Genomic DNA, 27996 nt, shown 5'->3' with positions numbered 1-27996 from the left:
ACGGTGGTGACTGAAGAGGTGCCAGCTCCCACTGGGTGCCACACCCTGGCCCATTTGTGGCCAGCACCCTCTCCTTACCCCACCCTGCCTCCCACACTCCCCTTGTTGCTCCTGGCTCCAGTCATAGGCTGGTGCTGATGGGGTGGAGTGCAGACCAGCTACCAGGTCCTGCATCCTGGCCCTTGCAACCCACTGCCCCTGAGTGATGCCCTGCCAGCATCACCACCGACCCAGGGATGAAGGGTCATCTCGTGATGGCCAGCTGTTCCCACCAGCACAGAACCCTGAGGACAAAGAGTGGGATCCAAAGGAGAGCACACACTTTTGGTCTTGCAGTTTCCAGCCACTTCAGATACTCTGGGCAAACAAAAAATCAAATTATCCTTTTGTAAGTATTCAAGTGGTGACACTTTATCAGCATGGTGATAGCTTCATGTGGGTGAGCTTGGGGAATCGTGGAATTCATTTTAGGATGTGCCTGTGCCCTGGGCACTGTATGGTCCTGTTGGCCCCAGCAGACACTGTGGCAGATTTGTTAAGACTGGAAAAGACCTCTAAAATCATTGAGTCCAACCATTACCCAGCACTACCATGCCCACTAAACCATTTCCTCAGGTGCCACATCCACATGTTTTTTGAACACATTTAGGGATGGTGACTCCACCACTGCCTGGGCAGCCTGTTCCAAGGCCTGACCACTGTTTTCATGAATTTTTCAAAATCTAATCTTCCCCTGGCACAACTTGAGGCCATTGTGCGGGAGACAAAATCTGGACAGATTTTGGCCTTTTTGTCTTATTTCCCCAGGGATACTGGTGGGAAGAGACATTCCTGAAGCCATGTAGAGTTCCCTGTGGCCTCTGTAACTCCTCTGGGTTTGGTTGCTTTTTCAGGACGTGGAGCAGAGGAACGGAGACATCACGTACGGGCAGTTTGCGCAGCTCTACCGCAGCCTGATGTTCAGCGCCCAGAAAACGGTGAGAGCTGAACTCTCCAGGGGAGGAAAGGGAAGGGACAAACCATATTTGTTACTGGGCATTCCTGCTTAATTAACTTTTTAACCCTGCTGCCCTCGGGGTGAGCTCATCTCTTGGGAGTAAAGAAGTTACAGAGTGCAAACCTAATGCTTTGTGCTTGTTCTTTTGCAGATGGATGTGCCATTCTTGGAAAGGTGGATAATTCTCTGTGTTTTCTGGGGAAGGGGCTGTTTTCTTTTTCTCCATAACATGCTTTGAGGCCTGCAGTAGCATGTTGGGATAAGGCATTATGACTCCTCCTGCTCCTGTGCTGCCTGTTCTGTGCTCTGAACAAGCATCATTGCTGTACACACTTTAGCTCGGGGCAGGGAGGGCTCTCTCCCTCCCAGACATCCCAGTGGGATCCAGCTCAGGTCAGTTGGTTGAAATGAAGTGATCAGACCTCGAGCCATGTCCCAGGGATTATGCTTATGGTGGCTGCAGAGCCCCCCCGACCCATGCAGTGCCTCTGGTGCCATTGCCAACTGTGCCCTTCCCTGCCCTCTGCTCACCTTGGCTGTGATAGAAAGAGCTTGAATTTAGACACAGAAGCTAAAGAGTGCAAGACTTACTGACTTGTCCAATGGTTTCCTTCCTTTTTTTCTTGTAACCATAGAAAAGAGATGTCAGGACCCTCAGCAGACCTTCTGGCTCATCCCTCTGCCCAGGGCAGCCAGCATTGCCCAGTCCACTTTGGATTTTGTGGTGCATGGCCCTTAGCTGTCCACTGTGACTTAGAGCAGTCATGGACCAGTCTTTTGAGATTATCATCTACTAACAGTTCTTCATTCCCTGTGTCTTGCCTCCATGAGTCCATGTTCACTGCATACCTGTAGGTCTGTCTTGTCTGCAGTCACTCCCTAATTGCCCTGCACCTATTTAGTTATTTATACTCAGGTACAAGCCAGACCCTTTTTTTTTTTCCAAATCCATCCTTCTAATGGTTTTTGCTGCCCTTCACCAGTTTCATGTTATCATGCCCTTGTCAGTGTGAACCCTGTGCTGCTCCTGAGTAGTCTCTGGTTCTGAGATGTGGACATGTGTTTGCTCTCCTCAGCTCTCTGCTCACCCCACTCTGCTCCTTCAGTGCTGCATGCTCAGGGCACATCTGGCTGCATGTGCCAGGGAGGTGGCAGATGGCATCTCCCATGATATGCTGCACTTGGGACTGAAGCTTTTCTCTCTGCTTGTTAGGGGTGGAGAAAGGTCTGAGCACTTCAGGGTGTCGCTGCTGGAGCTGCAGAAGTTTCTGCTGGAGTACCAGAGGGTGAGCTCAACACAGGTGGTGGGGAGGGACAATGGGGGAGACATTAGGGGTCAAGTGCTCTGAGGGCAGCCTTGCTGTGGAGCTGGGATGGTTTGGCTGTGGCTGCTCTGCCTGGCACAGCACATCCTTGTGGAGCAGGAGGTGTTGTAGGGGAAGTTCTGACAAGGGCAAACCTGAACTCAGCCAGGCACCCTGGCCAGAAAAGGAACCAGGAGATCTGGGAGGAGTGGAGGCCTCAGGAGGCAGGAACTGATCAGTGGAGATTGACCCAGTCCCCATGATTCTGGCTGCTTACCAAAGGTTTGCTTCAGCCAAGAAGTCATGTCCTGTTTCTCAGGTGGTGTCAGCAGTTCCTGAGAAGTAGCTGATGGATTCAGCTGCTGATTCTTCAATTTTAAAGCAATCCTGGGTCACTCAGCAAGCACAACATGCATGTGCAGACACACACAGGCACCAGCAGTGCAGCTGTGGGCAGCAAAGACCCCTTGGCTCTTGCCAGGTTTCTGTCTCGTTGCTGGTCTCATCCAGGAGGGCAGAGTACTGCTGTGGCTCGTGGCTCCTGCTCTGCCCTGTCCCCCACTGCCACCTCCCTGCCTGTGGTCTGCAGCCAGCAGGGAGTTAACCAGTGCTTTGGTGGCTAATGAAAGCAAGCCAGGGGGAGAGGGAGCCAGAGGAAACTGGGTTGGCTTCTGCTGCCGAAGGAGAAGGGATGGCAGATGTGTTCAAAGGAGCTATCAGAGAGAAAAATGCACAACACTGAGAAAATGAAGCCCACTCAGAAGCAGGGCAGATTTCCTCCTTGTGTGCTATCCAGCATTTGTGCTGACAGTTGAGTTCCTGGCAGAGATGGTCTTGCATCAAAAATCGCCTCCTTAATGGTTAAAGCTTCGAACTGGGTGAGCTGCATGTGGTTTGCAGTAATACATTCTGGAATAGCTTATTTTATGTCTCCCCTGGGCTTTGCAGGAGCTCTGGGCTGCAGATACCCTTCAGGTACAGGAATTCATGTTCAACTTCCTGAGAGACCCTTTGAGGGAGATTGATGAGCCTTATTTCACCCTGGACGAAGTAAGACACCTTGAAGGTGGCATGTTTGGAGTGGGAGGACACAGGGGGTGACATCCCTGGTGTTCTGTGTGCTGTGGTGTGACAGTGCTGCTGTCTGTGCCTTTGCTGCAGGGTGGGGATGCTGGAAGGGTCACAGCTCCAGTGAGATGAACGTGGTTGGCAAAGGGAATGGCTTCTGGGCTGCCCTTTTGTGCTAAGTGTGTGCAGCTGGGAGTACTCACCAGACAGTTCATCTGGAGGAGGAGAGGGGCTGCCTTTGGCTTAAGGCTGCCTTGGGATATCTAAGGATCTCTTCAAGGCAATAAGAGCTGAATAAGGAATAAAAACAGCCAGAGATGACACTGGCACTCTGGACTATGCCAAGGTCCCTTGACCCACATGGCCTTAGTAAGCTATTGCCTGCAATGTGAGATGCAAAATAAAATGCAGAGCCATTAATTCATCTCTAGCTGGGTCAAAGGGACAGAGACATGTGGCAGAGTTCGGTGGGGAGGTGGCAGTGCCCAAGCTGTGGTCATCAGGCCCCTGGATCAGGTAGCTGGTGTGCTGTGGGCAGCCCTGGTCAGTCTGTGCTGGGTGTCTGCTGGCACAGAACAGGAGATGTGTGTGAAGCTGAACCACAGTACCGGCTCCTCTGCATCATTAACACCTTTCTGTTTCTTCCTGAGCAGTTTCTCACCTTCCTGTTTTCCAAAGAGAACAGCATCTGGAACTCGCAGCTGGACATGGTGTGTCTGGAGAACATGAACAACCCCCTCTCCCATTACTGGATCTCCTCCTCACACAACACGTAAGGACCAGGGGAGGGCTCTCTCCACCCAGCTGCTCTCAGCATCCTTTCCTCATGCCAGGGTGGGAGTATCCTGGTTTTTCCTGATTCCAGTAGTGGGTCAAATAGGCTTTTCCAAACCAAGGCCAGTACATCAAAGACCTTGCTCTTGGTGTCCCACTCCTTCCTTCTGTCATTTAGCCATAAATGTTTTGCTCAGACGTTGTCAGCAGCACACATCTGCACAGGCCTTCAGGTGCCTTCATGTCCTGAGCTGTCACTCTGTAATTTCTCACCATTAGCAATGTCATTCTGCAGAGCCTCTCAGGACAGATGTGATAAACCCTGTCAGGCTGAAATTGGCCATTTTCCACTCCCTTCTGCTAGAATAATTTTGCAGGAACTGCTTTCTGTGCAGGCTCTGTCTGTGCTGTGTTCATGCTAACCCAAATTTCAAGGACTGAGAGCCTAAGCCAGCTGAGCAGCCCTGAGGGTGGGCAGTGAGATCCTGTGCGAGCTCATCTCACCCTGCTCTCAGGCTGCAGGGGGTCTTTGTGGCATCAGTGCTGATACTGCTGTCTGAGGTTTGTCAGGAGCTCTGGCTGGACTCAGAGGAGAGCTGAGCCCCTTGCAGCAGGGGCAGAGCTGAGCCCCTCACTTGGGGAAAGCAGCAGGCGTGGAGAAACGCCACTCACACCATTCCCGCATGGCAGAGGCAGGTCCAGCAGAGCCCTGTGGGCACAGTGGGCTGTCAGTGTGCTGATGTGTTGTCTCACCTGGAAGGTACCTGACGGGGGATCAGTTCTCGAGCGAGTCCTCGCTGGAGGCGTACGCGCGCTGTCTGCGCATGGGCTGCCGCTGCATCGAACGTGAGTACCAGCACTGCCCTTCTCACTGCCAGCACAGCAGCTCTGCTGCTCAGGGGAGGCTTTGCCAGCCAGGCAGAGCTGCAAGCTGACAACATCAACACCATGATGTGCAGAAAGAGATGAGGTTGTTCACTGTGTGGGACTGGGTGTGCTGTGCCCAAGGTTTTGGTCCCACAGAACGATCAGGGCTTTCACTGATCACCTCACTCCTTTATTGCCTTCCAGTCCCTTTCCCAGCAGCACCTGGCTCAGCCCATCTCATGTCCATGCCCTGACTCTGTCTCAGCCTTTGGGCTGAGTTTCCCCTGTGGGTCTCTTTCAGTGGATTGCTGGGATGGTCCCGATGGCATGCCAGTCATCTACCACGGACACACCTTAACCACCAAGATCAAGTTCTCTGACGTCTTGGTCACTATCAAGGAGCATGCCTTTGTCACCTCTGAGTGAGTACAGCAGGACTTCAGCTAGCAGAGCAGAGAGGGTGGAGCCAAGGCTGTAGCAAAGTGAAGCTCACTTTATCCAGAGCTGCAGCACAAGTCCTGGATGTGATGGGAAGAAAGCATGTCATGTCTCCCAGCCAAAGGAAGATCTTTCCCAGAAAATGTGGGAGGGAGGGTTTTGGGTAAACCCCAGTAGCTTGCCAGTCCTTCTCCACCCTGTGCACTCCTGAAGAGTGGCTCAAGGCAGCTCAGATGGCTGTTGATGCTCCTGGACAGCACAGAAGCCAGGCTTTGAGACAGAGCTCAGAAGTCCTTGGTTCCATCCAGATCCCATGCTGGCTTTGATAGCTCTACGTCTTCTTGCAGTTTCCCCGTCATTCTGTCCATTGAGGACCACTGCAGCATTGCTCAGCAGAGGAACATGGCTCAGAATTTCAAGAAGGTCTTTGGGGACATGCTCTTGACCAAACCAGTGGATATTTCTGCTGATGGCCTTCCATCTCCAAACCAGCTCAAGAGGAAGATTCTCATCAAGGTGAATTCCCTTGCCCAGCGAGGTTCCTAAGTGAGGGAATGGGGTTAGGGTGTGGGACTGAAGTCAGCTGCCTTTGGAAAGGGGTGGTTGGCTGTGTAGGCGTGGGAATGGAGACCTGATGCAAAGGCCAACTGGACACAAAGTACTCTTCACTGCTTCAGAAAATCTGCTGGAAAATGAGCTCAGCAGCTGGGTGCTGCCTTTCTTTGAGGGCATGGGGGGGTGTTAGTATTTCTGCTTCAGGAATCACTTTTGGGAAGGAGTGGGACTTCAGTGCTATTTTATGATCCCTGTGGCATGTACCTTGTTTATTCTAATCTGGAGGACCCCACTGCAGCAGACCTGGGCTTTTTGGGCTGTTCACCAGGAATTCTGTGCTGCCTTTTGGGTGCCTGACTCCCTCTCTCATCCCACAGCACAAGAAGCTGGCAGAGGGCAGCGCTTACGAGGAGCTGCCCACGTCTGTGATGTACTCAGAGAATGACATCAGCAACTCCATCAAGAATGGGATCCTCTACCTGGAAGACCCCATCAATCACGTATGTCTGTGCCATGGTGACCCAGTCCCTGCTCTGAGGATTCCATCAGTGACCTGATGGCTCTGTCAGGTGCTGTGTGTGCTGGAAGGAAGGGCTGTGGTGCAAATGATTGAAGAGGCTCTTTGGTTTCTCAGGCATCCCTGAAGGCTGGGGGTGTTTTGTGCTGGCTCTCTCTGTGCTCTTCCCTAGGAATCTGCTGTGGGCCTTTGCTAGAGGCAGAAGGCTGAGCTAGAGGGAGCTCTGGGCCAAGGCACTGCAGGCTGTGATTTGTGCTGCAGGAATTTCAGGAGATGGCTGCGCTTCCAGCCCTGTCTTCTGCCATGTGCCTGCACACCTAAGCAAGGGTTTAGCTTTGTAAAGCACCACTGTTCATTACTGTGTGCATTTACTCACAGCCCACCTTCAGCAACTTTACTCTGCTGAGGGTCTGTCTGGTAAAGCCACATGCAAATGGAACAGGGTTTTTTTAAAAAACAATAAAGTGCAACGGTAAATCCACATAACCATTTCTGGTATCATCACCTCAGATTGCCCCTGTCCTGAGTCCATGCAGACTGTTTTCTTTTTGCATTGATTTGCTCTTCATTTGGTCGTCTCCTTTTATTAAGTGTTGGAGTGTTTGCAGTGTGATTTGTCACATGCTGGGCTTTTTGCTACTGATAAATCCATGCCTCAGGTCTGGGGCATGTCTTGGAAGCTCCTGTGACTCACTGAAATCAGTGTTGGTGGTTGTCCTTCACAAACCTGATTGTCCCTCCCTGCTTGTGCTGGTCAGGAAGAGACGATCCTGCGGGTGGGTGGTGGGCAGTTTGGTGCTTCCCCAGGGGTCTCTTTGCCAGAGTTTGTTTCCTTGCAGGAGTGGAACCCACATTACTTTGTGCTGACCAGCAGCAAGATCTATTACTCTGGGGAGACAACCAGTGACCAAGGAAATGAGGATGAGGAAGAGCAAAAGGAGGTGAGGGCTCTCCTGTGTGACTGAGGAAAGGACTTGACTGAGCATTGCCTCTGCCACCTGACTTCAGGGGGAAATCCTGTGGTGGGAAGGATGCTTCAGGAATTCCTTGTTCCAGCTGGAGGACTACTGAGCAAAGCAGAATCCAGCACCATGCTGCCCTTAGTTACCCAAGACAATGGTTTTTTTCCCTGCCAGGTGAGCAACAGCACGGAGCTGCACTCCATGGAGAAGTGGTTCCACGGGAAGCTGGGCGCGGGGCGTGACGGGCGGCACATCGCGGAGCGGCTACTGACCGAGTACTGCATCGAGACAGGCGCGCCTGATGGCTCCTTCCTCGTCAGGGAGAGCGAGACCTTCGTGGGGGACTACACCCTCTCCTTCTGGTGAGAGCCCTGGGCCAGCCCACTGCTCTGTGTCACCCTGGGGGTTATTTCCTTGTGATGTTTTCTTCAGTGGTGGGGTGGCCTGTGAGCAGTTTGTCCCCTGTTTCTGTGCGCCAAGCATCATGCCAGCTCCCTGTCCCAGTGCAGAAGGGTCAGGTCTCTTGGGATCCTGTGGGGCAGGAATGCCATGTCAGGCTGGAGCTGTGCCTGAGGAGGTGCAAAATCCATGGACAACCCTGGCTCAGCCCCTGCCCTCCATCCCTCCCCGTTCCACAGGCGCAACGGGAAGGTGCAGCACTGCCGGATCCACTCGCGGCAGGACGCCGGCAGCCCCAAGTTCTTCCTGACGGACAACCTGGTGTTCGACAGCCTCTACGACCTCATCACCCACTACCAGGAGGTGCCACTGAGGTGCAATGAGTTTGAGATGAGGCTGACAGAGCCAGTGCCGCAGACCAATGCCCATGAGAGCAAAGAGTGAGTGCGTGTGGGCAGCCAGGGCTCTACAAGGAGCTCTCCAGATCTCTCCTCAGCCATTCATCTCTTGCTGGAGCTTTCTGGTCCCCACTTTCTCCCCATGGAGTTGTGTCACAGCAGCCATGCTGGCCAGCTTCGTTGTCTGTGGAGACAGTGCAGAGCACAGAGCTGCTGGGTTTGGTTGGGATGCCCTCACCCATGCCACACTTCACGAAGAGGCTCTGATTCTGCCTGCCCCACTGCAGTCCCTGTCTTCCTCTGGAGGATTCAGGGAGCCTTTTAGGGGCTGGAGGGGAAGAGGTGTGGGATGGGCTGGCAGTGTGTGAGCTGTGCACAATGGTGTCTCTCCTGGCAGGTGGTACCATGCCAACCTGACACGGGCCCAGGCTGAGCACATGCTGATGCGGGTGCCCCGTGATGGAGCCTTCCTGGTGCGCAAGAGGAGCGAGCCCAGCTCCTACGCCATCTCCTTCAGGTGTGTCCTGGGACTAGGCTGGTGGGTGCTGGAGGTGGAGCTGGCATGCTGCAGTGTGTGGGAGAGCAGGAGAGGTGCCATCAGCCAGACTTGAGCTGTCCCAGAACTCCTCTTCCTCTGAGATGGCCCTTGAATAAGTCTTTGAGAGCCTGCTCTTCCTCCCATCCTCCAATGGGAGATGCCTGTGCTTGGCCACCATACCAGGGGCATCTTTTTCTTGGTGTCTTTATTTTGGCAGAGAGCTTTTCTTGCCAGGTGCCAAGTGGCTTCCCCCTGTGTTTCCTCCCTGCAGGGCAGAAGGGAAGATCAAGCACTGCCGGGTGCAGCAGGAGGGCCAGACTGTGCTGCTGGGCAACTCTGAGTTCGAGAGCCTGGTGGATTTGATCAGCTACTACGAGAAGCACCCGCTGTACCGCAAGATGAAGCTGCGCTACCCCATCAACGAGGAGACCCTGGAGAAGATCGGCACAGCGGTGAGTGCAGGAGCCAGAGAATGATGGACAGGTCATTTCTGAGCTGCTGCCTTGAGGTGGTGTGTGAGCCATCTCTGTGCTTTGCAGCCCACACCTCTTGGGGCTTCCTGATACTTTGAGTGGAATTTGGTGCTGCCCCTCTGAGCCTGGGCTGCTGTTTGCTGGCTGCAGCATCACCTTTGGTCTTGTGCTTTCCTGGGGCACTCTCCCACCTACCCCAGGGCAGGGAACCTTTTCTCCTGCAGTCACTGCTGTAACCATTGTCCCTTTGCTTCCACAGGAGCCAGACTATGGAGCCCTGTACGAGGGACGCCATCCTGGGTTCTATGTGGAAGCCAATCCCATGCCCACCTTCAAGGTACATTCTCACTGTTTGGCACAAAACAAACTGCAGGGCTGGAGGGTTTAGCAAGGGTCTTCTTTTTATTTTCCAAGAGCTGTATTAGTTTGCACACTCATTTCTAGACATGAAGAGAGACATAGTGGAGGTTGAACCTCCATGTTGCCAGGCTGGGCTGCCTCTTGGTCTGAGCTCTCCAAACTAAGCCCATCAATGGCTCTTGGGACAGAGGAGAGTGCCTATGTGGGGCCATACCATACTCTGCTTTGGCATAAATGAGGGCCTTGATTTGCTCTGCAAGGTGTCACTGGGGTCTGGCAGCCTCTGGCAGTAGGGCTGGATGCTGCCTGCCTGCACATGATGTGCCTCACAGGTCCCCAGCAAACACACCTGTGGTGGGAGGTGATCTCTCATCCTGTGGGCTCGTTGTCTATGTGTCCATTCCCTGGCCAGCCTCATGGGACCCCTCCTCATTGCAGTGTGCAGTCAAAGCCCTGTTTGACTACAAGGCGCAGAGGGAGGACGAGCTCACCTTCACCAAAAATGCCATCATCCAGAATGTGGAGAAGCAGGAAGGAGGCTGGTGAGTTGGTCCTGAGCCTCCCTTTTCCCTAGGGGATGTGGTCAAACCTTGCTGTCACCATCCACACAAAGGTGTGTGCACTCCGGGAGTGGGTCTGTCTGGGAATTACCTGTGAGCTGCACAATTCCAAAGCCTCACAAACCCTGAAAGCAGACAATGAAAGAGCTGCCTGTTCCCCTCACCCCCACTCAGAATGCTCTGGGGTCCATGGCAGGTGCTGACATTGCCCCTTCCCTCCCTTCCAGGTGGAGAGGAGATTATGGTGGCAAAAAGCAGCTGTGGTTCCCTTCCAACTACGTAGAGGAAATCACTAGTCCCACTAGCCTGGAGCCAGAGCGGGAGGTGAGTATGGCCATGAGTGCAGCAAGGATGGTTTGTGCTCCTGCTCTGCCCCCTTTGCCCAGCCCCATCCTGCTGTGCTTCCCTCCCAGCAGCAGCTGGATGAGAACAGCCCCCTGGGAGACATGCTCGGAGGTGTCCTGGATGTGCCCTCCTGCCAGATCGGTGAGTGCCGGGGGGGAGCATTGCAAAGGCCCTTGGGGCTCCTCAGCCCCTCACTCATTGCTCCCTGTGGCCAGAAATGGGAGTTTCCTATAGCTGCAGCGTGTGGGGTAGCCATGAGTGCCTGTGCCTGTCCTCTCCCTTCCTCCCTGGGCAGGGCTTGGCTCAGCCCCTGCTGTGACCTTGCCCTGTGCTCCTGTCCCCAGCCATCCGGCCCGAGGGGAAGAACAGCCGCCTGTTCGTGTTCTCCATCAGCATGGCCTCGGTGTCCCGCCTGTCCCTGGACGTGGCGGCCGACACGCACGAGGACCTGCTGGACTGGGTGAAGAAGATCCGGGAGGCAGCGCAGACAGCTGATGCCAGGGTGGGTCTGGCAGCAGGGGAGGAGGCAGCTCCTGGGTTTTCCAGTTGAGGAGCAGGTGGAGGCTGGAGGGGGTGGTGAGGTGGCAGCCTGTGGTGTCTGGCAGAGCAGTTACAGACATGGTAAAGCCACAGCAATCTTGGACAAATGTGGCAAAGCTGTGACACAGCTTGAGAGGTTCAGGCTGGATATTTGGGAAGATTGGACAACTGGGTGGGTGCTACAGCCTCAGGAAGTGGGGGATCTCCATCTGTGGAGGGTGGCAAGGCCACAGATGCCCTGTGCTGGTACCAGTGCCAGTCCTGCTCTGGGCAGGATGTAGGACCTACCCAGGCCCTACCTGTCCCCTACACAGACCTGGCAGATCTGCTGGTGGTCCCCACAGTGTGGGAAGGAGCCACACCAAGCAGTGAGGGTCAGCTTATGAGTTGGGCCATTCATCACCACTGCTCCTACCTGACCTGACACCTCTCTCACCCTCTCTTGGCAGCTCTCTGAAGGGAAGATGATGGAGAGGAGAAAGAAGATTGCCCTGGAGCTTTCAGAACTGGTGGTCTATTGCCGACCTGTGCCCTTTGATGAAGAGAGTGAGCATCTGCTGAGCTGGTGGCCATCACAAGCAGTCACTGTGGCATTACAGACCCTGTGGTGTGCCTCAAGGGGCTGCTTTGGCTAGATCTCAGCAGAGGCTCGGTGTCCAAGGTGCCCAAATCACCAGGTTACCTTGGAGCTCTGGGTAGCTCCAGAGGGTACAAGTTCCCTTCCCTATTCCTCTGTTGCTGGGGTCTGTCAGCATCCAGAGCAGCTGCTGAGGGAGTGGGGTTGGGGAGCATCGTGCCTGCTCTGTGGGAGCTGTGTTGATGCTCTCAGTCACTGGTGTTGGGCACCTGGTGGCTGTGCCAGGGGTGAGAGGATGGGTTAGGAAGGACCTGGGGGGATTAAGTGTCAGCAGAGGAGTGTGCTCCTGGCTTACACAGTGCTGTCCCCTCCCAGAGATTGGCACAGAGAGGGCCTGTTACCGAGACATGTCCTCCTTTCCCGAGACCAAGGCGGAAAAGTACGTCAACAAGATCAAGGGCAAGAAGTTCCTGCAGTACAACCGGCTGCAGCTGTCCCGCATCTACCCCAAGGGCCAGCGCCTCGACTCCTCCAACTACGACCCCCTGCCCATGTGGATCTGTGGCAGCCAGCTCGTGGCACTCAATTTCCAGACCCCAGGTGAGGCTGGGCTGGCTCCTGGGGTGCCCTGAGCCTCCTCTGAGCCCCTGCTCCTGACAGATGGGCCTGGGAGGGCTCTGGGTCTTGGAAGGGCTCTGCAGGCAGTGAGACCCAGGTTAATGTGCTCCAGAGGGCTGGACTGAGCCAAGGGGCTGGACTGAGCCTGGGCATTGTGCCATGAGAACAAGGTGGAATGGAGAGGGGACAAGGAGTTCCCCCCAGGTGCCTGTGCCTTTACAACAAGATCAAATGGAGAGGAGACAGGGAGTTCTCCCAGATCCCTGTGCCATGAGAACAAGGTGAAATGGAGAGGAGGCAGGGAGTTCTCCCAGATCCCTGTGCCATGAGAACAAGGTGAAATGGAGAGGAGGCAGGGAGTTCTCCCAGATTCCTGGTGACAAGCAGGGAAGGTGCCAAAGGGGATGGTGCAGGCTTGGGACACCAGCTGGCTGCATGGTCTGAGTCCAGCTGGCTGCTCTTCTTGCCTTTCTTAGCTCCCATTCCTGCTCCTGCTGTGCAGTCCAGCCTTCCTTTCCCTGGCCTTTGCCAAGCCCTGCTGTGAGCCTGTTCAGCTCACCAACACACCAGCAAACAACCTGCTTCTTTTTTCATGACAGCTTTTTCATTCCTTCTGTGAATTCAGGCATCTCACAGGGTGTTTGGCAAACCTACAGTCAGCACAAGGAAAGCTGAAAAAAGCAGGAGGAAAAGAGGGAGGTGACCCAGGAGCACTGGGTAGTTGGGCAGATCATGCATGAGAGAGCTACCTCATGGCCCCAGCACGTGCACAGGCTGCAGTGGGGACACATTGCTCAGCATTGCCAAGGGGTGAGCCAGGTCCTCTTGCCCAGGGCTTCCTGTGAAGCATCAGTGATAGGGGTGATAATCCAGCTTGTGAAAAGTGTACAGGGTCTCCTTCATCTCCTATATCTCCTGCCTGTGATCTCCAGACAAGCCCATGCAGATGAACCAGGCCTTGTTCATGTCCAGTGGCCAGTGTGGCTACGTCCTGCAGCCACCCAACATGAGGGATGACATCTTTGACCCCTTTGACAAGAGCACGCTGCGGGGCACAGAGCCGCTCTCCATCTCCATTGAGGTCAGTACCTCCTCCTGCCCTGGGGGAATGCAGGGTCACACCCTGGTGGTTATCCCAGATGTGGGGTGACAGAAGGGTTTTTTTGGGCTCCTCATCAAGCCCCATCAGCCCCAGTCCCGCAGCACAGACTGGGAGAGCCCTCGCTGCAGAGGGGCACAGAGGAGCAGCAGGATTATCCCTGTGTGCTCCCCCCAGCACTCCTGTCCAGGTCCTAGTGCCAGCAGGTGGCATCCACGAGCCACAGAGGTGGCATCCCTGTCCCCAGAGCGTGGCCAGGACTGCATCCACAGGCTAGCAACGCAAGAGCTGTGCCTTGTCCCCTCCTTGTCACTCAGTTGCTCCAGGCTTGATGATTCTATTTCCCCTTGCTCATGGCCCCTCTTGGGAAGATGCTCAAGGTCAGCGCAAACTTTTCAGGCCATTTCTGTGTTGTGCCGCTGGTGACGATGATAAGAGGAGAGGGGCCAGAGGATGGGCTGTGGATTCTTGATGAGTTTTTATTTACTTCCCTGGTGGTGGGACTGAGGCTGGATTGTTCTTGTGTCAGCTCTCAGAGCTGCACAGCAGAGGCTCTGCAGGGACATGGAACAGCTTGCCAGGCAAAGCTCTTGGAGGGCTGTGCCAAACCATCTGGCTCTCATGTTTGGAGCAGTGGGTCCAGTAGCCTGTACAGGCATTCCCTGTGGTCTCAGAACCAAGCTATGGGTCAGTCTCTTTTGCCAGTTCCCTCAGCTCTCGTAGAACTTGGGGAGGATGCAGTGGAGATCCTGCCTTTAGGTGCTCACAGGTTTCCTCTGCAGCCACCTCTGTTTCAGAGTGACCCCACTAAAAAAGCCACAGCCCTTCTCCATGAGGACACCCCGTCATGTACCCTCTGCACCACTGACCCTATGCCCACTGTCTCCTTAAAAATTCCCTGTCCCATCTGTTTTCCAAGCTCTTCCTGCACCTCAGGATGTGACTGCCATCACCAAGTGTCAAGAATCATTGTGCCACAGCCAGTCACTGTCGCCTTTAAGAGACAGGCTCAGCCTCTCGTTCTCTGGCAAAGCTGCCTGCTGTCCCCACCAAAGGCAGCTTTCATGGATGGAGAAGCCATCTCCAGCCCAGCATGACTCAAAGCACATGATGCAGTGCTGGCAGCAGGTCCTTCCCCTGCAGCAGCAGTGTGCTGACAGCACGCTGGAGCGACATATGGCCATGGGCAAGGGGGAGCTGCTATTGCTTTCTCCTGTGAGGAGCAGGTTGTCATTTGTGTGGAGCACAGACTGTGCTGCAGACACGAGGCACAGCAGCTCCTTTTCCTCCTTGCACCAAGGCAGGAGGGCTGAGAAGTTTCATCAGGGATGAGGAGGTCCAGTGTAGTGTCCCAGCAGGGAGCAGCACTCGGCTGGGAGCCCAGCTCCAGCTTGGCAAGCTGGGGGAGGGATGCTGTGGCCCAGGGCTGGCTGTGTTGGCAGCAGACAGGAACCTGGAGCAGTTCAGCTGATTTTTTTATGGCTTACAAGTCAAACTGGGGATCAAGAACACTATAGCAGCTTCCAGGGGTGGGAGTTATTTCTCTGTGAGATGCTGGGCTGGGCTGGCTGTCCAGTGCTGCTTCTCTCTCCAATTAGCAGAGCCAGGGTGACTTAATTGGGAAGAAGGTGTCTTGGTATGCAAACATTTACCAAGTCTCTCCTGCTCTCTGCTCAGGTCCTGGGGGCCCGGCACCTTCCCAAAAATGGAAGGGGAATCGTTTGTCCTTTCGTGGAGGTGGAGGTGTCTGGTGCTGAGTATGACAATGCCAAGCAGAAAACAGAGATTGTGGGTGAGTGGGGTGGTGAAGGGAAGGGAGAGGGATGCAGCAGCACTCCTCATCCTGGTGTAAGCTGTGGGCTCTGCAGCAAAGCTTGGCATTGAGCTGGGTGTTGCCCTCATGCTTTCCCTGAGCCCAGCATCAGCCATGGGTGCAGTGGGAGGACTCAGTGGGGCTGCCCACTGACGTATGTGCTTTCTGAGCAGCTGACAATGGCCTGAACCCTCTCTGGACCCCGAAGCAGTTCCACTTTCAGGTCAGCAACCCTGACTTTGCCTTCCTCCGCTTCGTGGTATATGAGGAGGACATGTTCAGTGATGAGAACTTCCTGGCTCAGGCCACCTTCCTGGTGAAAGGCTTGAAGACAGGTGAGGCACTTGGGATAGCAGGGAGGGGGGTCATGGTAGTCCTCACCAGTTCACACTGTTAGCCAGGGAGATGCTGGGTTTCATGGCAGGGTGGTGTTGGGCCCCAGGCTGGCCCTCCTGTCCCCGTGACAGGTCACATCCCCAACCAGTTAAAGGAAGGAGAACCATTTTCTGACAGCCATTGGGGCTACCTGCCACTTTGAAGGAAATTTGGGGGTTTGGAGAATTACAGAATCATAGGCTAGCTTGGATTAGAAGGGACCCTAAAGGCTATCTTGTTTCAGCCCCACTACCCTGGGCAGGGACACCTTCCACTGTCCCAGGCTGCTCCAAGCCCCATCCAACCTGACATCGGACACTGCCAGGGATGGGGCAGCCACAGCTGCTCTTGGCAGAAGAGAAGAAGGGTGTTGTGGGAGAAGGACCCCACTGGGTTGTGTGCCAGGGCACTGACACCTCACCTGCTGTGCAGTGAGCGACACCAGGGCTGTCTCTGCCGTAGGGTTCCGAGCTGTTCCCCTGAAGAACAACTACAGCGAGAACCTGGAGCTGGCTTCTCTGCTTGTCAAGATAGACATTTTCCCTTGCAAGGTGAGACTGTGTACACATGAGGTGACTGTGCTGCAGAGCTGAGGAGCAGAGCCAGTGAGTCCAGCCTGGCCCTGCCCACTCTCCTGCTCCAGCTGGGGCAGTGAGGCTCAGTGGTGCCTGGGGATGGCTGAATTCCCAGTGCTGCTCCATAGTGATGCCCAGCAGGAAAGCAAGCACTGGGTTTGCCTCCTGCTGCTGTCCGGGTGTTTCAGGCAGGGTCCTGCCTGCACTGTGTTTCACTTCCCTGGAACTCCCTTCAGCAGAAGCTGAAGGAGGTAGATTTGTCACAGTGCCTGTCTGTGCTCCAGGGACATTGCAGCTCAGGATCACAGAGCTGGCTGGCCTGGGGCTGTCCCTGTTGGCATAAAGGGAGGGCAGGCTTCTTCTGAGACAGATGTTTTTTTTATTTCTTCATTTAAAATAGTGCTAGTGGGAGCCAATGATGGCTGTTAGAGCAGTTGTACATTGCAAACCCCAAGCCCCCATGAGCCCTGGACACCCTGCAGGGCACAACACCCCGCACCACTACAGGATGTAGACTTTGAAATCACAACCCCTTGACTACAGCATTTTTCTTCTCATCCAAGCAGGAAAATGGCGAAATAAACCTTTTCAGTGCTTCATCCCTACGGGAACGAGCAGGGGATGGCTCCAGCCAGCTGCTGACAAGCAGAGGCAGAGAGGGCTCCTTTGAGCTGCGGTACCAGCAGCCTTTCGAGGATTTCCGTGTGTCCCCAGAGCAGCTCGCTGACCACTTCGAGAGCCGGGAGCGAAGGTGAGGCCACTGCTCATTAATCTCTTCCTCTGCATTTGGTCTGGCTGGAGGCAGATGAATACAGCACCTCCTAACCCAAAGTGGAGCTGCAGCCTCGTTTGCTGTGTGCAAACCCTAAATTTGAGCTGCCAGCTGTGCCAGTGCTTGTGGGAGTGGGGTGGGACACCACAGCTGGTGGCAGTATCACCACTCTTGGGGGGATGTGGAACCCCCACTTTCCTACAGTGGGTGATCTGAGAGCACCAGAGCATTGTCCGTGGTCACCCCATGGTGAGCTGAGCCTGTCCCTGTCTGTGTCCCCTCCAGGGTACTGCGGAGGACCCGGGTCAACGGGGACAACCGGCTGTAGCCCGGGGCGGCGGCGAAAGCACCTCCAGTGCTTGTGAATCTCACAGCACGCTGTGAACTGGTTTCTATGGAAACGGCACTGCTATGGCCTACTTTCAGGCAGCTTTTCCAGTTTCTCTGCTGAAGTGTGTTCGAGTGGAGAACTAAAAAAAAAAAAGATAAAAATACTGGAAATAAACCCCACCCCTAACCAAGCCCAAGCACCCACCAATCTTCACCACGAAGCCCTTAAGAAGCACGTTGGTGCGGACAGAGGTGAGAGCCCCAAATGTCTGTAATCACAAGAAGAGATTTAAAATCCTCATCCAGTCTCTGCGTCACTGCTGTGCCTGTAATCCAGAGATGGCGCTGCTGGAGCCTGTGCTGTGTTCATGCCCAGAGCTGTGACTGCAGTGACCACAGCAGCACCTCTGTCTGTCCTGGTGACACACATCTGACCTGTATAGCCACTGCCGAAGGGTCCAGTAGTGAAACTCTACATTTACAGGGCCGCTCTAGCTTTAAACGACAATAAACATGTCAGTATTATGTGTGTGCTGGCTCGGGTGTCTGGTGGCGTGCGCCCTGCAGACTAGAGCAGACCTGTTCCCTCCTTCCTCCTGGCTTTAAGGGAGGAAGATAACCAGGAACAGCCCCAGGTTTTATGCTTGTCACTCAGAAGTTATGTGCTCCAGTTGCTCGTGCTGTTCTGAGGCACTGGGGACAGAACCCTGGGATGAAGAATCAGCCCTAGGGTGAATGTGTCTGGGTTCAGGATCCTGCTGGGGCACTCACTCCCATGGAAAAGGTGTCATTCTTTTAAAATAAATGAGGAGGCTGCGATGGAGCACTCCATGCCCAGCAGCTGGAAGGCAGGCACAGCCATTCCTGGGCCCTCCCAAACCCCAGTGCAAGCACCAGTCAACTCACATTTGTCTTTTACGCTCTTTATTTAGGAACAACCAAAAATGTCTGGTTTCATTTCAACAAACTGTACAAGCAAGCTCTTCCCCTCGCCCACCCTCACATCCACATATACAAAAGGAAGGGAAACTTGCCGTTCACTTCTCAGAAGTGGCATTGTTGCTACAGGGAGTTCTTGCCCTCAGAATAAGAGCAGGTAAAGTCCATAGCACGTACAAGTTACCCTAGCCCTAATAATAGCTACAGCCCACAGTCACAGGCAGCTTCTTTTTTTGTTTCCTCTTTAAAACCTTTACCAAAAGTAAAAACTATTTCCTGTTTCACACGATTGCCAAGGTGACCATTTAAAATTGTGGTCTTGGAAAAAAAAAAATAAAAAAAATCCAAAGTAACAACCCCCCTGGAACCCCCTACACCTCCCCGGTACAAAGACAGCTTTACACAGCAGAGCTCTCACCCTGCTCCCTCTCTGCACCGGCCACCCTTATGAAAGGTCCCGTTGCAGCTACAATTACATTTTCCTTTGGATAAATCCAAGCAAAAAATTCCAGGTCATTCAGCACCAGCATGATTTCTAAATAACAATAATTAAAAAAAAAAAAAAAAAAAAAGGCCCCATTAGGCTGACTTTGTGGTCTGCTGAGAAACAAAGTGATCAACACGCTGTTCCCAAAGTCTCTCTTTTAGTGCAATGTTAGTATGTGCAAGGGGAATCACAGCCACGTACCCATAACACCACCACGAGCCAGATGGGGCAGAAAGTGCAATTTTAGCTAGAAATTTTCTATGCCATGGATTCCTAGCCCAACCTTCACTAGCACCAGTAAGCAAGAATTCTAACACCACCTTCCATCAGTACAGGGAAAAAGGGGCTTTAATTGTGCCATCAGAATATGCCAAACATCAGCCAAACAGAGCACTTGGGCCATAACAAAAAAAAATTAAAAATTACTGCTTACATAACAGAGCTCCCTTGCTCTGCTTTAAAGTTTTGTGGTGCCAATCCAACATTCCTGGCACACTCCAGTGCCAGTAAAACATAGAGCAGAAACTGAATTTCCCAATAAAAAGAAGAACAGGGATAGCATGAAAGTGCTTCTTTTCCCCTCCGTGTGTTGTGTTGCCTAATCTTACCCTGCTGTTTCTGGGATCAGATGAGAAGTGACACCAGAGGTTTACAGGTGAGCTGAATCACATCAGGACTTGACTGATTTAAAGAGAGCAAAACCAAAATTATCTGGGCAACAGGGGGAAGAGCATTTTAAACAGTCACCCTGATGGGAATGTGCAGTATCACATTCACTTTGCCATTTGTGCCGAAGTGCTTAAAATCATCTTTTTCTTCTGATTCCCAATGAGCCAGCTTTTGATCAGGTTGCCTCTATTTTATCTGTAAGAGAGGGGCTGCAGGGAAAACAACAGACCATTTCTGCAGGTTACCAAAATCTGTTGCTTTCCAATTAAAAAAACCAAATTACCAAAACCCTAAATGAAAAACCAGCCTACTACAGCTTCCTTCTCTTGAACTGTCAGGGGACACATAACAAAAATTAACCCAGCAGGTATCTTCCAGCTCCTGTGTGAGCATCCTCCAACCAGGTTAAGGAATCCAGTGTTTCTCTGCCAGCAGCTACTGCTTTTGCTGGTGGCTTCTCCTGGTGACCAACTCAGGGAGGGGATATGAAATCAAAAAGTACCTGCAAGCACCTGTGCCCATCCTCCCACCACCTGCAGGCCTGATGTGCAGCATCATTCACAGGTAAGTGGAGATAGGAGGCTGTAGATCATGGTTTGTTTAGTGTTCTGCTAAAAAAAACCAAACAAAAACCAAACAAAAAATTCAAGGTTGCTAATTACAGAGCTGAAAAATAAGGTACCCAAACGAAACATGGAACAATGTCTAGAAATCTCATGGCAGGGGCTGCTGACATCAATGAATAAAGAAACCCAGTTCCTTGCACCAGAAGAACCAGCAGCCCTTTCCATGAGCAAGCCAGGGCCAGCACAAATCAGGGTTTCAGGTTATTAAGCAATTGGATTGTGTCCTTAATCTAAGCAGCCTGGGAGACATAAGTAACAAGATTCACATGGATTAAAATTGATGGTTTCTGCTGTGCCTGCCAGGCCCAAGCTCAGGCACAGTGGATGGAGGTGGAGAATTTAATTTCCCTTCCTTACTGATGCTGGCTACATCAACTCGATCCTACACCCCCTTTCAAGTCAAGATAGTCATCTTTGATTAGATGATGATAAATATTCACACACCGTGAAGAACTGTGGTGACACTTCCTCTTAACACCACAAGAGCTGCTGTTGGGACTGCCAAGCCACCTCTCAATTTTTCTTTTCAGTTTCAGATGCAAACACTTTTTCAATGTCCTGCACCAAGTCTATTTGGAGATGGCACCTGTTTCTCTTCCTCAGCAGAGAAACAGAAGACCACAGAGCTAAACCCTCAAAAAATCTTCAGCTTATACTTTTATGGAGATTTCAAGTTAACTAAAAAAAGCAGATAACAAGGAATGTAGGAGTTAGAAAGGGAACTCGATCATTTTTTGATTTCTTTTTTGTCTCTAAATCTTACCCTCCCCACAAAAAGGCGTTTGCCAGCCCCATCGCCATGTCCGAGGGGAGTCTGCATGGAACCACTTTTTAAAATTCCTCCAACCCAAAAGAAAGAAAACTCCTGCTGTGCTTGTATGAATGCATGGAGACAAAGCTCAAAAACCTCAGCAGCTTCCAACCCTCAAGGCTGGTTTTTCTGTGTACACCGGGAAATTCTCCCTCTAGCTCACAAGACTTCAATTTTTCTGGAAAACCGGCTGAATACAATCCAAGTGCAAAATTATTCAGCTAGTGCATTAAAACATGGTTTGAAGGGACTAGTTCGTATCACAGTCCTTAAACATTTCTGTAGATGGAGCGGGGATCACTCTTCCAATCAGCCATAGTCCCTTAAGTGTACACCAAAAATCCCACAGAAAATCACCTTGAATGGGCAAACTACACTTCCAACGTATTTATATAGCAAGTAGTTAGTAAAAGTGTACACTTTTAATGTACATCTTAATGCAATAAAGAATCAATGGCATATCTGAACTGTATATATGTGTAAATAAACCTGCATGTACATAGACACTACAGAGTAAATTGACCTACCTGTATTTGTTCTCTGAAGGTGACACTGTACATACATCCATATTCTCAGGCTGCACAACTCTCAGATCTGCTTTCAGCTCTAGAACCAATCAGATTCTCCCACCCTCTCTGATATTTTGGGGTGCACAGGATTGCACCCATGAGGGTGAGCTCCTGGGGCTGTCACCACAGGGCAGCTGTCCCTGGTTCCCAAAGAGAGCAACGGGGATGCCACCGGCTGAGCCATCACCAGCCAAGGTGGGATGGCTGCTGGTCACGCCTACAACTGTGTCATGACCATCAACAGTGCTTCCAAAGGCAAATCCATGGTGCCACACAGGCTGCTCCAGGTCAGGGCCACCCCTGCTCACAGCATGGTGGGACGGCTGCTCTGGCTATGGGATGCACAGAGAAACTGGCCACATCCGTGTGGGGTGCAGGTCACCTCATGGCACAGCAGATGGTCACACCTGGCCATAGTCTCACACCATGTGCCAGGGAAGCCCTGTGGGCTCAGCCACAAGCACCCAGCACATCCCACCAGGCGAGGGGAAGCCTCTGCCAAAGCACTCAACAGCCACAGCCCCTTCCAGCAGCTGGACAGGCGGCCTCTCCAAGAGGGGGAGAAGAAAGAATTGCACAAACAAGGGCAATTAAAGGTAGAAATCAGACACCATCTTTGGAAGAGGTTCTGAAAGAGCTTTTTGTTTTTAAACCAGATTTTTGTAAATCCCTGGAGCCGATCCTTTGGGGTTTGCTACCCACCCTCCTAATAAATATCATTTACCACCAACAATACAGTCTCCCACATTAAAAAGCTCTCACTAAATAAAAACCTTCTACTGAAAAATCTTGGCTAAGTCGGTTTGGCAAAAAAATAAGGAGCTATGACTACTCTCCATAAATACATCAGCAGATAAACACCAAAAACTATTTAAGTTAAAAGACAATGTTGGCTCCAAAACAAACCAGGAATGAACCAGCCATGAATTAATTCAAACTAGAAATTTAAATACAGTTTCTAACCACTCAAAGGCAGTCAATTTCTGGAATAGCCTTCCAAGAGCAAAAGTGAAGGCAAAACATGGAACCAATTTGGAGCTGGGATTTGATTAGCTTGTGACAGAATGATCTGACACAACATTTGGCTGGACAATTCAGCTCAAGAGCTTCTTGACCTCTAGACTTTGTTTTGTATTAGAAAAGAATATTTAAAGCAAAAATGTTCAAGCAGTTGCATCACATAGCAACCACCCAAGACAGCACACATTAAAAATGTACAGGTACCAGGCAGCAGGCAGGATAACGGAAAATTTATTTTGCTCTTTTGCCAGAAATATTGCACATGGCCTGGGGAAAAATAAGAAAAAAAAAAACAACAAAAAGGACTGGAACAAACACTTGAAATCACCAGTGGTGCTGCAGGAGGATCTGCCACATAGGGCTGCAAGAAGGGAACTTCCCAATGGCAGCAGAGCCACTGCCTTGGAGACAATGACTTGAACCACTCACAGCCACACTGTGACTCTGCATTTGTTCTCTGAAGAACAGACTGTTCTCTCCAAACAATGAAAGGGATTCCAGGTCAGGATGCAAAAATTATTATGTTCTAGCTCTCAGAGATTAAAGAGAGACTTGGAGATTTAACAGCCTGTTACAGTCAGTCTCCAGGAGCACAAGGGAAAGTGTTCTAGCCGCAAGGGACAAATTACACCAAACTCCATCTCCTCGCTGCCCAGGTCTGGGAACCTGCTGCTAATCAGAGAGTATGCAATGTCACTCTAACCTCATCTGGAGGGATGAGAATCTCACTCAAATTCAAGAACTGGCAGTTTTCTTCTCAAATCCCTTCCCTTTCATAATACACTCACACTTGTGTGCCCACAAAGCCCTTCACTGCCAGGGCTTAGGGACCAGAAAAGGAAGAGAGGATATATGCAGCCATGCCAGCCTTTAGAGAACAAACACCTTAATGGACAGATGAAAAAACAAAAAAAGAAAAAAGAAACAAGTACTATGCCATGATAGTCCATATCTAAGCAATGATCTTGTTTACACAATGTCTGAGATTTGTTATGCTTGTATAGGCAGCTGTAGGCATCGGTATATGAATATGAAATCTGAAAGTCTGTCACTGGAAAGCAAACAGGAGCATCCTATTTCCTGGGTGTGAGCTGAGCTCCTGCCTCAGCCAGCTCCCAGCCTTCTCCTCAGCTGGGCCACTGAGAGCTCAGCACCGAGGGCCCAGTTTGTGCAGGTGCTGCCTCGTGTGCTGTGCTCAAAGGTCTCATGGATGGCAGTGCTTTGTCACCACATCCTGCTCCTCAGGCTTGGGTCAGGCCGGCCCATGGGCTTCTTAAAGATCACTAATTTCTTCTCGGTAAGAGAGGATCCTCCAGGGCTGGTGGTTTGAGTTCAGTCTGTTTCTGAAAAAGAACAGAGGTGTCAGAGATGCTCCTGGCCTTGCTCCAGGTGGGGTGCTGGGTGGGGAGGAGGGGATACAGGAGTGCCTCAGTACAGGCAAGATCAGGAGCCTTGATACAATCAGCTGCAAAGAAGGGCTAGCAACATTCAGAGGGGCTTGGAAAGCCAAGATCCTTGAGGGAGTGGGGTTGGCTTTGCACCCCTAAGGAGGGATGCACCTTCGCTAAGCACCTCCTGCCTCTGTGTCACAAGGGCTCACTCTGGCTGGCAGAAAGCCATGCTCAGAGGGCACCAGCAGGGGCACAGCCAGCTCCTCAGCACAAAACCTGGCCAAACTTACCATTCCCCTGCGAAGCCCATGGGATATGCAGCAAAGGCAGGACCCAAAATCTGGCCAAACCCAAACCCATTACCCTGCAAAGCACACAGGATATGCAGTAAAGGCAGGACGCACCCAAACCCATGCTCCACCTTCTCCAAATTAGATGGGAATGGAAGCAATGAATTTTACTCAATTTTTATAATTATTTTTTTAAAGCATGCAGCTATGGCAGAGGTGTGTGGGAAGCTCCAAAGCAAAGCAGTGGGACTGCAGAAGATCCCAGCTGGCCAGCAAGGATCTGTGTGCGTGGACCACCATGGGACAAGGCCAGCACTCGGCCATCCCTATCTGGTGGGAACCCCACCAGGCAGCAAACAGCCCCCAGCTGCACTGCAGAAAAGCCCTCAAAGGGCTTGGAAAGCACCTTTCCTCTCCACCACACACACACAGACATACACACGCCTTCCAAAAGTGAGCTTTGGACATCCCATGTCCCCTCCTGCCTTTGCAGCCTCCACCTTCACCACCTGAGCCTTTCTGCATGGCAAACAAGGATGTTCACATCTGGAAAGCAAGCAGCAGGAGAGAGAAAGGCAGGCGGGGCTGGGGCTGTGTCTGTGACACAGGACAAGCAGCCAGGCCCCTTTCTTCCCAAATAAATAAATAATTAAATAAAGCCATGACCGGATGCTCCTAAAGTTTCACTCCAGCTTGAAATAACGCCAGGGTTTGGGTTCTGAGTGGTGCCAGCACCCAATGACCAAGGCAAAGGGCAAGGAAAGGGCAGGCAGGCAACGGCATTCTCCTCACTCTCCTTTCTCCATGCCTTTCTTTCACAGACAGAGCTCCTCACCACTTCCTCCGTTAAACCTCACACACTAATCCCTTGGCCGAACCTGCCTCCGAAGCACCCGGTTCCACCCCAGCCCTCCATCCCCCGCGGCCCGGGCCTTACCCAGCCCTGCGGCGGGCGGCGGCCCGGGGGCGTCGGGGGTGGCGGCGCTGCCCTCCTGGCCGCCCGGCTCCCAGGCCCCGCTGCTCTCCGACGGCCCTTTCCGGCTGCCGGCCGCCTCCGGCCCGGAGCCCCTGCCCTGCTCCTCCGCCTTCACCGCAAACCACACCTTGAGCTGCTGGGCGCCGAGGCGGGCGCGCTCGCACAGGCCGGGCACGTCCTCCTCCCGCAGCCCCTTGTGCTTCTCGTAGTAGTCCTCCAGCACCTCCCGGCCGGCGGCGCCGACCTCCACCAGCCCCGGGGGGAAGACCCCCCGCCGGTAGTTCTCATACCACTTCAGCTGCCCGTTCTTGTAGCCATAGCGGCTGTCCCCGAACCAGCGAATGACCTCGGCCCGCGGCAGGCCCGTCTGGGACACGATGGCGTCATACTCCTGGTTCGTGGGGCGCTGGGTCTGCACGAACATTTGCTTCAGCAGATGCCGCTGCTGGGCCGTTTTTTTGAAGTTCAGTTTGGTTTTGGGAGGGGTGGGCGGCCGGCTGGAGCTGCCGTCCCCCTTTTCATTTGCGCCGGTCCCCGGTACCTCGTTTTTGCCGTTGGACTCGGTCACTCGCAGGTTTTTCAGGTTGATTTTGATGGGACTCACCTTCCGCTCCGCCGAGTTCGGGTTGATGCCGGAGGCGTCGACTGAGCCGTTTTCACGCGTGGCCCTCTGCTCATCTGAAGAGTCTTCCCCTTCCCCGCCGCCATTCTCTGCCTCCTCCTCCTCCTGTTGAGCCACCTCCTCCACTTTCTTATTCTCCTCCGCCACCTTCTTCTTCCTCCTCTCCGAGAACCAGCTGTCGATCTCCCTGCGCGTCATCTTCGTTTCCCCCCGCAGGCGGTTCACCTCCTCCTCCGCAGGAAGGGGATTTTGGGCAAAGCTGCTCTCCAGGGCCTTGAGCTGCTCGGGCGCTCGCTCCTTGTACTTGGTGGGGGTGAAGTCGGGTGCCTGGTGCCAGGACTGCCGCCGTGCTGGGTGCTGGGGGGCCGCTGCTGCTGCAGGGCTCAGCTCAGCTCCTCTGGCTGGCACGTCGAAGGTGATTTCGGGCAGGGAATCGAGAGCACTGTCTCCAGGGAACACGGCCCGGCCGCCTCTCACGTTCCTGTAGTGGTACCTCCTGTCGCTGAACCACTTTCGGATCTCCTTGGTGGACAAGCCCGTGATCTTTGTCAGCCGCTCGACTTCAGCCTGGCCGGGGAACTGGTTTCTGCAGAAGCTGCCTTTGAGGGCTGAGAGCTGCTCGTGGGATTTCTTGTTTTTGTAGACGTTGGGATCCAGGAAGGTCTGCGAGGAGATGGCAGGGCAGGCGGTGAGCAGGGACTGGCCGCTGTTGACCACCTTGACCCCTGATGTGTTGCTGGAGCTCACGGTGCTGTGCTGCCCCGTCGGCTGCGGCTTGGGAACAGAAGTCACTGCCAAGGTGAAGGAGGAGCTGGTGCCCTTCAACCCATTTGCCATGATGGGCTGCGTGACCAGCAGCCCCCCTGTCCCCTCTGGCTGCCCCACCACGTGGCCTGGTAAAGTTGCCTGGATGAGGTGGGGAACAGTCCCAGGATTTGCAACCAGGGGCGTGTTCAACACTGTAATGGTGGGTTGTGGCACAGACTGAATAACAGTGTTGAACATCTTCTTCCTAGCATCTTCAATCTCCTCTGGTGACCAGCTGATGCCCTGCTTCAGCCTCTGAGCAGTGAACCAGATCTTCAGCTGCTCTTCTGGGTACTTGGTCACCACGGTCAAGTAGCAGAGCTCAGCTTTGGTGGGGTAGGGGAACTTGTTGAAAGAGTTTTTCAGGAAGCTGTTGGAGTCCATGGCAGCATTGTACGTGGGAATGCTGCTCAGTGGGATCATCACCTTGGGAAGGGACTTGGATGTAGGGAGCTGCTGATGCAGCGGGGGCTGCTGCTGCAGTGACACAAGCTGTGCGACACCCGCCTGCAGAACAGGCACGTTTCCTATGATGGAGCCATTCACTATGTGGGATGACTTTGTTGAGCTTGCAGTGGGCTGGCTGACTGGTACGGACCCATTTGGGAATGAATGCTCTCCATCCTTCACCTCTGACTCACCGCCCAACTGACTTGACACATTCTCCTTCAGCGTGTGGATTTTTTTGGCCTCAGGTTTACCCTTCATTATCTTCATGATAGGGGTTTTGGTAATGATAATTTCAGACTGGCCGTCTGCCCCTTCCTCAGGGACCTCTCCTGGCAGGTCATGGCTGCTGGCGGCCTCCAGACTTTGCTCCACAGTTGTACGACTGTCCTGCTTCACCAGCCTCCAAACAAAGCTGGTCTCGCCGGCGTGCGACTCGGCGTTGTGGTGCGAGAGCCCTTCATGGCTGTTGGCCAGGAAGTTGCACCCCACACAGGCAAACGTGGGGTCTTTGCCAAAGTCCGAGTGCTCAGAGTCCAAGTGCCCAAAGAACTGGTGAAGGTCTTGAGACCCAAAGTCACAAGGCTTGCAGATAAAAGTGTCACTGTCAGCGATGCCACGGTGCCCGTTGGACAAAGCTCCATTATTATTATTGCTGGCCCCAGCATCGCTTGCTACTGGTCCTTCTGCAGAAGCCTCTGGTTGTGTTCCTTCATGATCATCTTCTCCAGCATCCTGTTCAGTCTCCTGAAGCACCAGTGTTTTTACTGGTATCATGCAGGGTGTTGTGGATTTCCTTTTGCTAGCCATCGCTGCAGTCGATCCAGAGGACTATTTTTCTTTCATTTAAATCAAATTCGAATTTAGAAAGCGCTATTGCAGGTGCTCTGTGGTCGATATTCCAGCAAACTCATGATGTCCTGAGGAGTTGCTGACAAATGTTCATATTTGCCACTGGACCTGACGATAAGGAGAGGAAGGAGGGGTTAGTTCCCTTGGTATTAGACAAAGCACAACTGCTCCGGTATTTAACTGCTTCAAGAAATAATTTTTCTTCTTTCATTGGAAAAATTTGAGTTGACCTTGGA

The 27996-nt window shown here is 52.9% G+C and overlaps 2 protein-coding genes across 10 annotated transcripts in view; one reads left to right on the top strand and one right to left on the bottom strand.

Moving 5' to 3' along the window:
• The window catches only part of PLCG1 (phospholipase C gamma 1), a 40502-nt gene extending 22723 nt beyond the window's left edge, over nucleotides 1–17779 (top strand). The window contains exons 6-32 of one of the 4 annotated variants that reach the window (XM_056507234.1): nucleotides 894–977; nucleotides 1149–1171; nucleotides 2211–2283; nucleotides 3250–3351; nucleotides 4023–4141; nucleotides 4904–4989; nucleotides 5312–5432; nucleotides 5796–5964; nucleotides 6381–6503; nucleotides 7360–7461; nucleotides 7657–7844; nucleotides 8121–8321; nucleotides 8677–8796; nucleotides 9089–9269; nucleotides 9550–9627; nucleotides 10089–10192; nucleotides 10438–10534; nucleotides 10627–10696; nucleotides 10900–11057; nucleotides 11545–11641; nucleotides 12048–12272; nucleotides 13223–13371; nucleotides 15067–15181; nucleotides 15376–15537; nucleotides 16040–16128; nucleotides 16719–16903; nucleotides 17210–17779. In XM_056507234.1, coding sequence (XP_056363209.1) covers nucleotides 894–977; nucleotides 1149–1171; nucleotides 2211–2283; nucleotides 3250–3351; nucleotides 4023–4141; nucleotides 4904–4989; nucleotides 5312–5432; nucleotides 5796–5964; nucleotides 6381–6503; nucleotides 7360–7461; nucleotides 7657–7844; nucleotides 8121–8321; nucleotides 8677–8796; nucleotides 9089–9269; nucleotides 9550–9627; nucleotides 10089–10192; nucleotides 10438–10534; nucleotides 10627–10696; nucleotides 10900–11057; nucleotides 11545–11641; nucleotides 12048–12272; nucleotides 13223–13371; nucleotides 15067–15181; nucleotides 15376–15537; nucleotides 16040–16128; nucleotides 16719–16903; nucleotides 17210–17252 — 3264 coding nt within the window. In that variant the 3' untranslated portion in view covers nucleotides 17253–17779. Of the gene's footprint in view, nucleotides 1–893; nucleotides 978–1148; nucleotides 1172–2210; nucleotides 2284–3249; nucleotides 3352–4022; nucleotides 4142–4903; nucleotides 4990–5311; nucleotides 5433–5795; nucleotides 5965–6380; nucleotides 6504–7359; nucleotides 7462–7656; nucleotides 7845–8120; nucleotides 8322–8676; nucleotides 8797–9088; nucleotides 9270–9549; nucleotides 9628–10088; nucleotides 10193–10437; nucleotides 10535–10623; nucleotides 10697–10899; nucleotides 11058–11544; nucleotides 11642–12047; nucleotides 12273–13222; nucleotides 13372–15066; nucleotides 15182–15375; nucleotides 15538–16039; nucleotides 16129–16715; nucleotides 16904–17209 lie in introns of all 4 variants that reach the window. The other 3 variants (XM_056507232.1, XM_056507233.1, XM_056507231.1) reach the window with 3 other exon arrangements.
• A 382-nt stretch (nucleotides 17780–18161) lies between these two features.
• ZHX3 (zinc fingers and homeoboxes 3) overlaps nucleotides 18162–27996 on the bottom strand; it is a 47100-nt gene continuing 37265 nt past the window's right edge. For 5 of the 6 annotated variants that reach the window (XM_056507236.1, XM_056507239.1, XM_056507235.1 and 2 more), the window contains 2 exons: nucleotides 24994–27868; nucleotides 18162–23718 (listed from right to left, as the gene is read on the bottom strand). In XM_056507236.1, coding sequence (XP_056363211.1) covers nucleotides 23708–23718; nucleotides 24994–27718 — 2736 coding nt within the window. In that variant the 5' untranslated portion in view covers nucleotides 27719–27868 and the 3' untranslated portion in view covers nucleotides 18162–23707. The remainder of the gene's footprint in view (nucleotides 23719–24993; nucleotides 27869–27996) is intronic. The other variant, XM_056507240.1, reaches the window with a different exon arrangement.

This window comes from Oenanthe melanoleuca, chromosome 20 (genome assembly GCF_029582105.1).
Source record: "Oenanthe melanoleuca isolate GR-GAL-2019-014 chromosome 20, OMel1.0, whole genome shotgun sequence".
NCBI classification, from domain to species: Eukaryota; Metazoa; Chordata; class Aves; order Passeriformes; family Muscicapidae; genus Oenanthe; species Oenanthe melanoleuca.
The sequence above is the reverse complement of the archived record's forward strand: the minus strand, read 5'-3'. Positions and strand labels throughout refer to the sequence as shown.